This window comes from Gadus macrocephalus, chromosome 7, assembly GCF_031168955.1.
Source record: "Gadus macrocephalus chromosome 7, ASM3116895v1".
In the NCBI taxonomy this organism is placed as follows: domain Eukaryota; kingdom Metazoa; phylum Chordata; class Actinopteri; order Gadiformes; family Gadidae; genus Gadus; species Gadus macrocephalus.
The window spans coordinates 5,601,108-5,613,933 of NC_082388.1; the positions used below are offsets into that span (position 1 = coordinate 5,601,108).

Sequence of the window (12,826 nt, forward strand, 5' to 3'; positions counted from 1 at the left end):
AAGACGAACATGTTGGCGCATAAGACATGGCGCAGCCTTGTCTTATGCCTCTTTGTACATTAAAAGGTTTGCATAGACCACCATTTATCTTCAGCACACTCTCAATGTTCTTGTACAGGACCTTTATCTTAGCTATCAGACCCGGGCTGAGGCCGTACCTTTGTAAAACTTTCCAAAGGTAGCGGTGCTCAACCCGATCAAAAGCTTTTTCCTGGTCTAACGAAACCAGACCAGCATCTAAGCCCAATGAACCGGAGGCTTCCAAAATATCCCTAATTAGTGACACATTGTCAACAATAGACCTGCCAGGCACACAGTAAGTCTGAGTCCGGTGGATGAGCTGCTCCATCACTTTCTTCAGACGGTTGGCCAGGGCTTTGGACAGCAGCTTGTAATCTGAGCACAGTAGTGAGACAGGTCGCCAGTTCCTTATCTGCAGCAGGTCTCCCTTCTTAGACAGCAGCGTCAGCACTGCTCTCCTGCAGCTCTGGGGAGTGAGAGGTCTTCAAAACTCTCTGAGAAGACTCCCAGCAAATCGTCTTTCAGCTCTGTCCAGAACGCTCTGTAAAACTCTGACGGCAGACCATCTATGCCGGGGGCCTTACCCCCCTGCACACTCTGCAAGGTTGCAAACAGCTCTGCCTCAGTCAGGGGCCCCTCCAGCTCCCTGTTAGTCTCTTCTGACACTGTGGGAAGGTCCTGACAGAATGCGTTAAAAGCAGCATCATCTTCCTGGTACTCACTGCTGTAAAGCTGCACATAGAACGCCACCGCTCTACTCCTGATGGCTGCAGTTTGTGTCAGCGTCTGCCCATCCTCTGCCTGCAGCGAGTGCATTTGTCTGCTCTGGCCATTCTTCTGTTCCAGGCTGAAGAAGTACTTGGAGGGAGAATCCATCAGCGCAGCGCTCTGGAACCGAGAGCGGACTAGCGCCCCCTGCGCTCTGGCGCCCAGCAGGTCTGCCAGTACGGCTTTTTTAGATTTGAGGTTTTCAATACAACCTCCATTTCCTGTGGACTGTGAGGAACTCTGCAGCTCCACTATATCTACCTCCAGATCTTTGATAGACTTGGTCATGTCACGAGAAACATTGAGAGTGTACTGCTGACAAAGCTGCTTTATTTGTACTTTACCATGGTCCCACCATTGTTTTGAACAAATAAAATCCCCCTTCCTCTCTCTAAAACCTCTCCAAAAATAAATAAAAACTTCTCTAAAATGCGCATCTAAAAGCAAAGTGGTGTTAAAATGCCAATAAGCAGACTTACTCTTAAGATTTTTAATAAAAACCTCACATAAAACCATGGAATGGTCTGAGAAGCCCACTGGACATATGTTACACCTCTTAAAACTGCTAAAATGCTGCGTAAAACAATAAAACCTGTCTAACCTAGCTAAAGATAAAATACGTTCTCTGCTGTGGACCCAAGTGTACTGCCTTGTATTGTGGTGGATTTTTCTCCATACGTCACTCAGACTGTGAGTGTTTATGAGGGAAAGCATCGCCTTCTGAGAAGGTGCATGTGGTTCTGGGTGGTTTCTATCACATGTATGATGTGCTGTGCAGTTAAAATCCCCTCCTAAAAATAAATAATCCTCTGGCACACATTCCTTTAAAACCAAACTGAGTTCATTTAAAAAGAGAACTCTGCCAGGGCCAAAATTAGGGGCATACACATTAATAAAAACAATATTAAAACGCTCATACTTTGCTTTGACCACAAGCATTCTCCCCTGCACCCGCTCCTCCACCACATGAGATACAGGACTAAAATCTCTGGAAAAAAGGAGAGCCACCCCTGCACTAGTGCTGTTAAAATGGCTTAAAATTACCTGTCCGTCAAACTCCCTCCTCCAGCCTGTTTAATTAAAAACATCACTATGGGTCTCCTGCAACATCATAACATTCATTTTTTTCAATTGAAAAGTTTCAAAAATGCAAGCCCTCTTTTTCACATCTCTAGCTCCATTGACATTGAGTGTGGAAATTTTAAAATGACTCATTAAAAAAGATGTTAAGAGAGACACACATGCTAGCAGAGACAGCAGGCACACTGCTTTATGTACACTCATTTTGCTGTTTTCTTATTTTCTTTCCCATTGTCTTCGACCTGTAGTATTCTGTGTCAGTGAACCCTCCTTCCCCTCTCATTTTCATCTGAGCATTTACAGATACCAACAGCATTTTTACATCTGCAAAGTAATCCTTATATTTGGGATTCTTCATGTTCTTGGTCTCTTGCAAAAACCCCCTTATACTCTTTACAGAGTACATTTCACCCAGCTGTGAAGCAGAAGGCATTTGTGAGTCAGTGAGGGGCTGGCTGTCTGTACCACAGTCCTCCATCTCCTCCTCCCCGCCACTAGACCCTGTCTCCTCATCACTGCACTCTGAGTCTGTGTCTATCTGTTCCTCCTCCTGCTCCCTACTATCTGCTGGTTTCCTTGACTTAGACTTAGAGCCACATGCTTCACCTGCCTGTTTTCTATTTAAAAGGGGAGCCTTACACAGGTTCTCTTCCTCCTCCATCACCCCCTCCTCACTGTCATGCTCTGCTGCAGCAGAGATGGGCCCAGCCTCTACACACTCTGCCTGTTCTGTGGTACTACTGTTCCCCTCCTCCTGAACAACACACTCACTCTGTTTGTCATTGTCAACAGTTTCAACACACACACTTGGCTTTTCAAGGTTTTTAACCACCTGCTCTCCATTTTCAACAACACTTTGAGATTCATTATTTGGATTCTCCCCATACTGTATTCTAGTTGCAATATATTCTTTTATACTCTCAATGTTTATATTGTTTGGCAGGTTAGTTTCCACACTTGCAGCCTGCTGCTCTACAGTGTCAACATCTTTTGAAGAGTCTGCTGTAGACTGAGCTGCTGATGCCTCAGCAGGCTCAGCCTGTCTCCCAGGGGTTTTGTCTGGGCAAGCTCGCACCAAATGTCCTTCTTTGCCGCAGGTAAAGCACTTCAGGTTTCCGGAATTTACAAAAACTGCATAGTCAAAATCATCAACTCTTAATTTGAACACTAGATTCAGTTCACTGTCTTTTTTGTGTAATATCATATGTACTTGCCGTCTATGGGATACTACATGCCGCAGCAGCGGGGACTTGCACCCCGACGGCAGCTTCCTTATTGCCGAGACAATCTTCCCGTGCCTCGACAGCTCCCGGAGCATGTTAGAATGTTGTTAGAAATTGTAATCCGCGTTGTCGGTGTTGTCAGCGGAGACACGGAAACAAACGAGTCCTTCACAACAATCCCTTTCTCCACCACCTTGTTCGCCTTGGCCACACTGTCCACAAAAATAACGACTGCTCCATTCATCCGAGCCGCGGATCTTATGCTGCTGTGCCCGACTATTTCTGCCACTGCAATTCCTCCACCGAGCACAGGCAGGTGGTGGAGATCTTGAAGCCGTGCATGCGGCTTAGTTCCCCGAAAGCCACCATGCTCCCAGGTCCCGGCGCACCGACCAGCGGCCGCTGGTCGATCGCGTGAAAAAAAACACAGAAAGTGACGCAAAAAACACAAAAAAAGAACCCACCAAACCGTTCGCCCAACTATATTTACAATACACAACCAAAAAAACTATGAGAAAAGTTTGCAAAAACTCTCCACAATCGCTCTCACACACGCTCCGCAAACCCACTCCTTCCGCTCACACAGAGAGAGAGAGAGAGAGAGAGAGAGAGAGAGAGAGAGAGAGAGAGAGAGAGAGAGAGAGAGAGAGAGAGAGAGAGAGAGAGAGAGAGAGAGAGAGAGAGAGAGATTGTTGAAGGGCTTTTGGATAAAACACAAACAGGGCCTCACATGTGTAGTGGTGTGCGTGTGTGTGTGTGACTTTGAGGACTAGTCCTTGGCGTTCCGACACAGGTCCAGTGTCCTGTCTTGGTCGACACCGCCTGCAGCCACTCCCTACTTTAAAGAGCTGTCCATCACACACACTCACACACACACAAACAAATACACAGACACATACACACACAAACTAACAGAGTTTGACGCACACACTCTCAGACGCGCACACACACACACACAAACTAACAGAGTTTGACCCCCACACACAAACTAACAAGTTTGACCCACTAACTCTCACACACACACACACACATTAACACACAGACAGAAAGACGGACTGTCACACCCGCACCTCACAGACAGAAGCAGTGATACAGGAACGCACACACACATAGAGACTGAACCCTATTATTCTCACACACTCTCACTCACAGACACAGAGGCACAGACAGACAGACAGAAAAATGCGCACACACACACACACACACACAGGAGGCTTGGCATAAGCACACTGCTTTAGGTGACATTTCTGTGTCTGCAGAGAGAAAGAGTGGTGTGTGTGTGTGTGTGTGTGTGTGTGTGTGTGTGTGTGTGTGTGTGTGTGTGTGTGTGTGTGTGTGTGTGTGTGTGTGTGTGTGTGTGTGTGTGTGTTCGGCTCTATCTGCTAATCAACAGTACACTTTGAAGACTCTTCAGATAACGGCCGTGATAGCCTCACCTTGAGACACACGGAGTATGTAAACGTCAAACAAACACACATACACACACACACACACACACAAACAGGGAAATAGCCACACATACACAGGTAGACGCATAGATTTACACACACAGACCTAGACACACACTATGGATGCAGACATGCACACACTGACACAGAAAATAGTTGTAATATAATGTATTATTGCATGTTATTTTATGTAATATAATTACCATTGTAATTGTAACTATTCTATACTTTTTAACCATTAGCATTAACCCGGTCAATAACTAAATTATAAATATTATTGATGAACGTGTGTGTGCTTGCATGCTCTTGTGTTTTTGTGTGTGTGTGTGTGTGTGTGTGTGTGTGTGTGTGTGTGTGTGTGTGTTCATATGTGTGCGTGTGTGCGTTCATGTGTGCGTGTGTGCGTTTGTGTGTGTGGGGCCTGTTGATTAACACCCAGATGTAGGTTGCACATCTGGAGATCCACACGGTTCCCCGGCGGGACATTTCTTTACCCGATCTCCGGCGAACCTGGGAAGTCCCCAAAGCAAATCAAAACAAACACACAAAAAAAAACACACAAAACAAACAAATAACCAACATCGGATTCACATTGCCCACGAATTGGATAGTTTGGCCGATTCCGAAGTCAGTGGGCGGGGCTTCCCGGCCCCGCACCTGCACGCTGATTGGCTGTCTAACTGCACCACACACACATGTTAGAATACCCATGCATAAATAAACCGACCTGACGAATAAACATGGATACTTCAGGATTCAGGCCGTTAATCTGCCAAGTTAATCCAAATTGTTTTGGACCATCCAAGCAAACTCATACTTTCTGGAGTCTTGAAAGTAGACAAGAGGGCATCCTACACGACGGAGTTGGGAATCTTTCTTTATGTCAAATTTAATTACTTTGTTCGACTGAATTCCCCCAAAATGATTGCATTAACATGCCGCAATTGTCCTTCAATGATTGAAGGACAATTGCGGCATGTTAATGCAATCATTTTGGGGGAATTCAGTCGAACAAAGTAATTTAATTTGACATAATAATAATAATAATAATAATATAAAAATATATATAATAATTAAAATACATTGAATCAATGTATTTTAATGGTCTGCTTGGATGGTCCAAGTGTAGTTTGAAAAATGCACCCCCTGCCGGCGACTTTCATTGGTTACTGCTGCAACTTTGTCCCGCCCACGGACGCTCTGCAATGATTATAGCAAAAGTGTCTCGTTGAGTGCATGACTCTTTGAAGCTGTGATGCACGGGATAGGATTTGTGGACCTGTAACAGACGTGTGAACTCGTAGACCCTATTTTGTGTTTACAATGGTAGAAAATTAGTTACGACTTCAAATGTACTGTTACACATTTGTGACTTTAGTGTACACACACAAAATCTGCAATTACAGGTGCTAAAGACTTTTGCTCCAATAATACCTTCATGACAGCCACACACACACACACACACACAAACACGCACACACGCACACATAAATGTAGACAAATTATTCTGTCAGCAGCTAACATTTTTCAGAGGGTTCGATGCTCAATGCTGTCTGAGCCAGACTGGCCTTGTTGCTTAATGAAATGCATATTAATTCAACGTGAGTATCTTTGCATCCGGTCAATTACTGAATGGAAATAGTAGGAGGAGACAGGCAGACACACACACACACACACAGGTATGGACATGCACGCTCACACTATTACAGAAACGCACCAACACACACACACACAAGTACACACTAACACAAACACACAAACACTAACGCATACACACAGACACACAAACATGTATAGACACACTAACGCAAAAACACCCACAATACAAGCTCGCACTCACACTAATGCATACACACACAAACACACACACACTCATACAGTAAAGCATACACATGCACCCAAATGCACACACACACACACAAACAGAAAAATGAACACAAACACATACACAAGCACGCACTCACAATCACAAACACAACACTCCCCCATAATATGACACACACACACACGCACTCACAGTAACACACACACACACACACACACACACACACACACACACACACACACACACACACACACACACTCACCATGTCTTCTGTTTTATTCAATAGATGTGCATCAAAAGCAGAATAAAACCTAAACTACAAGTCTTGTGACCTCAGAAGATTCATAAAATCCCATTGGCTGCCTGGTAATGTTCACTGTTTTATGAGCAAACATATCTTTAGGAGGTGTGTGTGTGTGTGTGTGTGTGTGTGTGTGTGTGTGTGTGTGTGTGTGTGTGTGTGTGTGTGTGTGTGTGTGTGTGTGTGTGGTTACACATCTCACTCCAGATTGGTACCAAAATGGAAAATAATGAAGGAGATGGAGTGATGGAGGAGGACGAGGACGAGGAAGAGGGGAAGAGGAGGAGGAGGAGAGGAGAAGAAGACATACACACACGTTTACTAGCGGCGGAGAGGAGAGGGCTGTGTCTTAAATGGGTCTAATTGATGTCGCAGGAAGATTAACATGTAGGGTTGAGAGAGAGAGAGAGAGAGAGAGAGAGAGAGAGAGAGAGAGAGAGAGAGAGAGAGAGAGAGAGAGACACACACACACACACACACACTTTCGCACGCATGCACACACATACCCCTGCACACACAAAAAAAACACACACACACGCAAACGACCTACATATACTAGTCTGCGACACAAGTTTTAAAGCTGTTCCTTGCATTGTTGCATGGATGAACAAATTAAGTGTGTGTCTGTCTGTGTTTGTGCGTGTGTGTTTATCTCTCCGTTTGTCAACGCTAATCTAAGTGGTAGCAAAGGATGGATGTCTTTAAATGGACGTCTATAAACTAACATATGGTGTGTATGCACGTGAACAAATGTGTAAACATTAAAGTTTAACGAACGTATCTGTAAAGCAGAACTACAATCAATCACACATGAAGAGACGGCATTTGCACTGTTAAGACTTCGTCGTAAATATTTTGAAAGTGGTGACAAAGCAGGCAAAACGCTAGCATTAAGGTTAAAACGACTGCAACATCGACAGTCAATTTCACATATATGTAAAAGCACTGGTGAAGTCATCTACGAGCAAACTTCAAAACTTTATCAGTCAGAAGGTCCAATAAACGAGAACGAGATGGAAGCTTTTTTTCAGGACATCTCCTTACCAACTTTAAAAGAAGAGGAGAGAGAAAGTTTAGAGGCACCTGTCACAGAAAGGGAAATACTCGCAGCTTTGAAAGCTTTCCCAACTGGGAAAGCACCAGGCAACGATGGCTTTACCATAGAACTCTATAAATGCCTCCAAAATAATTTATCTCCACTTCTTACTTTACTATTCAACGATATATTAACTAATCACTCCATGCCACTGACTATGCGCCACTATCTCGCTGTTGCCTAAGCCTGGTAAGGATCATTCGCAAATGACAAACTTTCGCCCTATAAGTATGTTGAATAACGACTATAAGATGTTTGCTAAAATTCTTGCTATGCACATGGAGACCGCTATTTCCTCATTGATCCATCTTGATCAAGTAGGATTTGTTAAAGGTCGATTTGCTTCCAATAATATGAGAAGACTCTTCCAGGTAATGGCGACAGCCAGCGCTCAACAGCATCCAGCAATAGCAATATCGCTGGATGCTGACAAAGCCTTTGACAGGGTAGAGTGGCATTATTTGTTTCATGTTATGTCAAAATTTGGTTTTGGACCAGTTATTATTAACTAGGTGAAGGCCCTCTATAACAACCCTAGTGCTTCAATTAGAACTAATGGAACTGTATCCGAACCTTTCCAACTTCTAAGATCTACCCGGCAGGGTTGTCCTGCCTCACCATCACTCTTCATTTTGGCCTTAGAACCTCTAGTATGTGCTATCCGAGCTGAGAGGAAAATCACTGGTATACAGATTGGGGGTCATGATTTTAAAACGAATCTATTTGAGGATGATTTGTTATTAACATTATCACAACCACATCAGTCAAAACCGCAAGTGATGAAATTAATTGAGCTATTTGGGAAGTTTTCAGGGTATAAGATGAATTTTAATAAGAGTGAAGCCATCCCATTAAATACTTTGACCTTTCCTTCACATCTGGGTTCAGCCCCCATTCAATGGAAGCCACAAGGTATCAACATTAAGACTCTCATTGAGGATATTTTTGATTTAAATGGCCCTCTCCTCCTTAAAACAATTAAGGAGGACATTAAGAGATGGACAGTTCTACCCATTTCAATATGGGGCAGAGCAGAAGTGCTTAAAATTAATATTTTACCAAGATTATTATTTCTTATATCAGTAATTCCTCTTAAATTCCCGCTTTCCTGGTTCACAGAAATTAATAAATTATTCACAGATTTCTTATGGAGTAATAAAAAACCAAGAATAAGTTACAAAAGATTAACCAGACCGAGGAAAAGAGGTGGACTGGGAGTACCAGATGTTTATTCTTATTACCTTGCCTATAATGCTAGGTTTCCTATGTTGTGGGTCTATACAGGACAAAGCGAGTTTGGGAGTTGGAAGTGGGTCGACGAAAACATTTTAGCCAACCAAGACAAATCCCTCTCCCTAACCGCTTTATGCTATTACCCTAAAACCCACTTGAAAATAGGAAATCCTCTAATAAAATTTTCCTGTGAGGTTGTGAAAATTATCCAGAAACGTCTCCCCTTCAATGGAGCATATTTACCATCATGCCCTACATGGAGTAACCCTGTATTAAAAGCTGGTGGTAAAACATTAACAAACAAATCGTGGCAACAAAGAGGTATAAACCAAGTGGGTCAGATAGTGAAGGATGGATATATGGTACCCTTTAATGTCTTAAAAACACAATATGACTTAAAAGATGTCGACTTTTTTGCGTATTTACAATTAAAATCTATTTTGGGGTTACTTATTTAAAAAAAAAACACAGTAGAGATCCAGGATAAAGAGTTGGATATAAAATTGAGGGAGATTGCATCAGAAAAGAGAACAGTGTCAAGGTTGTATGAGTTGTTGACCACTGCATCCGTTGATAACCTATCCTCTATCCAACAAAAATGGGAGCAGGACTTGGGCATATCCTTGAGTAATGCACAGTGGGATACTGTAACAAAAAACACTATAACCCTATCCAAATGTGTAAGATCTAAAATTCTTCAATTACAATTTTTACACAGGGCTTATATTGCACCAAGCAGATTAAAGAAAATTGACAATTCCCTCTCTCATTTGTGTTGGCATGGTTGCGGAGAGGCAGGAACATTGATACATCAATTGTGGCAGTGCCCCGCAGTACAATGTTTTTGGAAATGTGTTATTTTTAATAGTGTTGCACCGATTCCGATACCAGTATCGGAAGGAGATCCAATCCAGCACTAAAATGGTGGTATCGGAATCGGCGAGTACCAACAAATAGTGCACCGATACCATTTTGATGCTTGTATGTCACTTAAACGCAGCCTTCTCTCTCCCGACACTCACTAGTGTTATGCTTGTATGTCACTTAAACGCAGCCTTCTCTCTCCCGACACTCACTATCGCTATTGGCCTGCTCCAGACCAATGAGAGCGGGCCAAAAGCCGCTCTTAACCGTCTTTTTCATGCGGCGGGAAAACAAACCAGGAGAAGAAAATGTCTGCAGTGTGGAATTATTTCATTATAGAAACGCTGGCGAGTACATTGGCTAAATGCAAGATTTGCGACCTGAAAGTTTCGAGAGGTGGAGTTAAACGGGGCAGTTTCAATACCTCGAACCTGATAAAACATTTGAAGTCGAAACATGTGAACGAACACAAAGAGTTCGAGACTGAGGCAACTGCAGCTAGCAAGAGAAAGCGGGATGGACCGCAGCAACGATCCCTGGTCAGTTCACTTCGTGCGAAAGAGCAGTGGGACGAGAAGAGTGAAGCAGCAAGACAGATGTCCGAGAAAATAACCGAGATGACTGTTCTCTGTAACCTGCCCCTCTCCTTCGTTGAAAGCGTGGGCTTCCGGCTTTTTATGGCTCACGCAGTACCTAAGTATAAGGTCCCAAGTCGCAAATACATCACGGGGACGACTATCCCTGCACTAAAACATAAAGTAACGGAGCATGTTTTAGTTTATGTTTTAAGCGTCATACTTCATGCGATCACACACGGGCGAAGCTCTTGCAGGAGCAATAGAGCGCATCCTGCTCAACTGGAGCATCCCGAAGTCAAAGGTAACGTAACTTTTCTAGTCTAGACTTTGAAAGAAATGCCGCAGTAATTTGCGGCAGTAATTTGAGCCGTAGAAGTAAAGGTGTGTGTGTGTGTGTGTCGTGCTCTCTATTGCGACTTGTCTATTTAAGCAATATAGCACTCGTGGGAGTGGGGTAGGTAAGGGATTATCCCTTACCTACCCCACTCCCACGAGTGCTATATTGCTTTTATAAAACAATTCTACCGTCAACAAATTAACATTTCAACACGAAGTTATTGATTAAAAATGGTTTATTTCGCCATTGTTTCTCCGCAACAAAAAATAGTTCCATTGTCAACGTCTTGGTTTGGAATTTTAAATTTTTTGAATTAACGGTTATCATCAATGCGAATGTTTCATCGCGGAGTGATTTATTTTTAGCTGTGAAAAGTCCCGTAACTGTAGGTATGTTGACGAATAACCTATAGCATGGAACGTCTCTCGTCCAATCAGAAACAGCTAAATTACACGCTAGAACCCAATTGTTTTATAATTGTAGTCATTCATGAAAATACTGAACAAATCGCGTCCCTTATCGGTTCAATACATTTCAAGGGAACCGTGTGACAGACAGACAGACAGACAGACAGACAGACAGACAGACAGACAGACAGACAGACAGACATGCGCTACTAGCATCTGTGCGTTGCTATGACGATGGAGTTGAGTGATGTTGCTGCTGGTGCACAGAGAGAGGGAGGCTGATACAAAGACAGGATGCTTTGGTTAATTTTTATTATTATAATTACATTCTTATTAATAATATTATTATTATTATTATTAAAGGTCCATGCCATTCTTCGGGACAATGCAAGCAATATGAAGAAGGCAATGAGGGACCTGGGAGTCTCCAGCCTGGGATGTTTCTCGCACATGATTCAACTCGTGGTGCACGATGGACTGCTGTCCCAGCGAAGTGTGAGCGATGCGCTGGCCAGTGGGAGAAAAATAATTGGGCACTTCAAACATTCCCCATTGGCCACATCAAGACTTGAAACTGTCCAGACGGGACTGGGAATGCCAGTCAAACGTCTGATCCAAGATGTTCCCACCCGCTGGAACCTTTTATATGACTGCGAGCCTGCTGGAGCAAAAGAGTGCCATCTCACTCTATGCTGCAGACCACCAGCTCCCAGCAACACTGACAGCAAGTGACTGGACCTTGCTGGAGAAAATCAACACTCTTCTGGCTCCATTTGAAGAGATCACAAAACAGATCAGCTTCGCCACCTCCACCACCTCAGAGGTCATCCCCTCAGTCATCGCCCTGAAGCGTCTGTTGGCCAAACAGACCACAGAGGGCAGCGGGATAAAAACAATGAAGGCGACACTTCTAGCAGCTATGGGCACAAGATTCCAGACCGTTGAGGCGGAGCCCTTGTACTGTTTCAACCATATTGGACCCACGTTACAAAGACAGGTATGTTACTTTAATTGTGAGCTGTATAGTGTAAAGTTTAAACATCTTGTGTTAGTGTGTAATTAAATGCAGTGCTAAATAACAGCATATATGAGCTAACAGCTATATTATGCCATTCTGTTTACTTTGTTACTGCAGATACTTCACAAGTGCAGAGAGCAGCAAGCTTGCAAGAAGTGCACTGACCCAAGAGGTGGAGAAAAATGAGGAGTCATCACTGCAGACAACCACCACCGAGGCAGCAGACCCAGCCAGTAAGACCCCACGGATGACAGCAGAGCCCAACACAAGCAGCTGCTTTAAGGGGCTGTATGAGGAATTCCTGCAAGAGCATGCTGCTGAACAAGGTGGGGCCAGCAGCACAGTTACACAGGTGCAGATAGAGACATATCTGGCTGAGAAAACAATCCACCGCACAGAGCCCATTCGAGTACTGGGGAAAGAATAAAGAACGGTTCCCCTCCCTGGCTACTACAGCTGCAAAGTTTCTCTCCGCTCCCGCCACCAGCGTAGATAGTAAGAGGCTTTTCGGCACAGCTTCTAACATACTTCATGAGAAGAGGAATAGGCTGTCAGGAGATCATGTAGAAACTAATCTTCCTCAAGAAAAATCTGCCAATGTACCTGAGCTTGAACCCCAAAGACTTG

The 12,826-nt window shown here is 43.7% G+C and overlaps 1 protein-coding gene across 1 annotated transcript; it reads left to right on the forward strand.

The window, feature by feature from the left end:
- The first annotated feature begins 11,520 nt into the window (after window positions 1–11,520).
- On the forward strand, window positions 11,521–12,612 carry LOC132461105 (zinc finger BED domain-containing protein 4-like). The gene is made up of 2 exons (XM_060056156.1): window positions 11,521–12,178; window positions 12,317–12,612. Exons 1-2 carry the CDS (start codon window positions 11,801–11,803, stop codon window positions 12,383–12,385), a joined length of 447 nt encoding a protein of 148 aa, XP_059912139.1. The 5' UTR covers window positions 11,521–11,800; the 3' UTR covers window positions 12,386–12,612.
- Window positions 12,613–12,826: the final 214 nt, after the last annotated feature.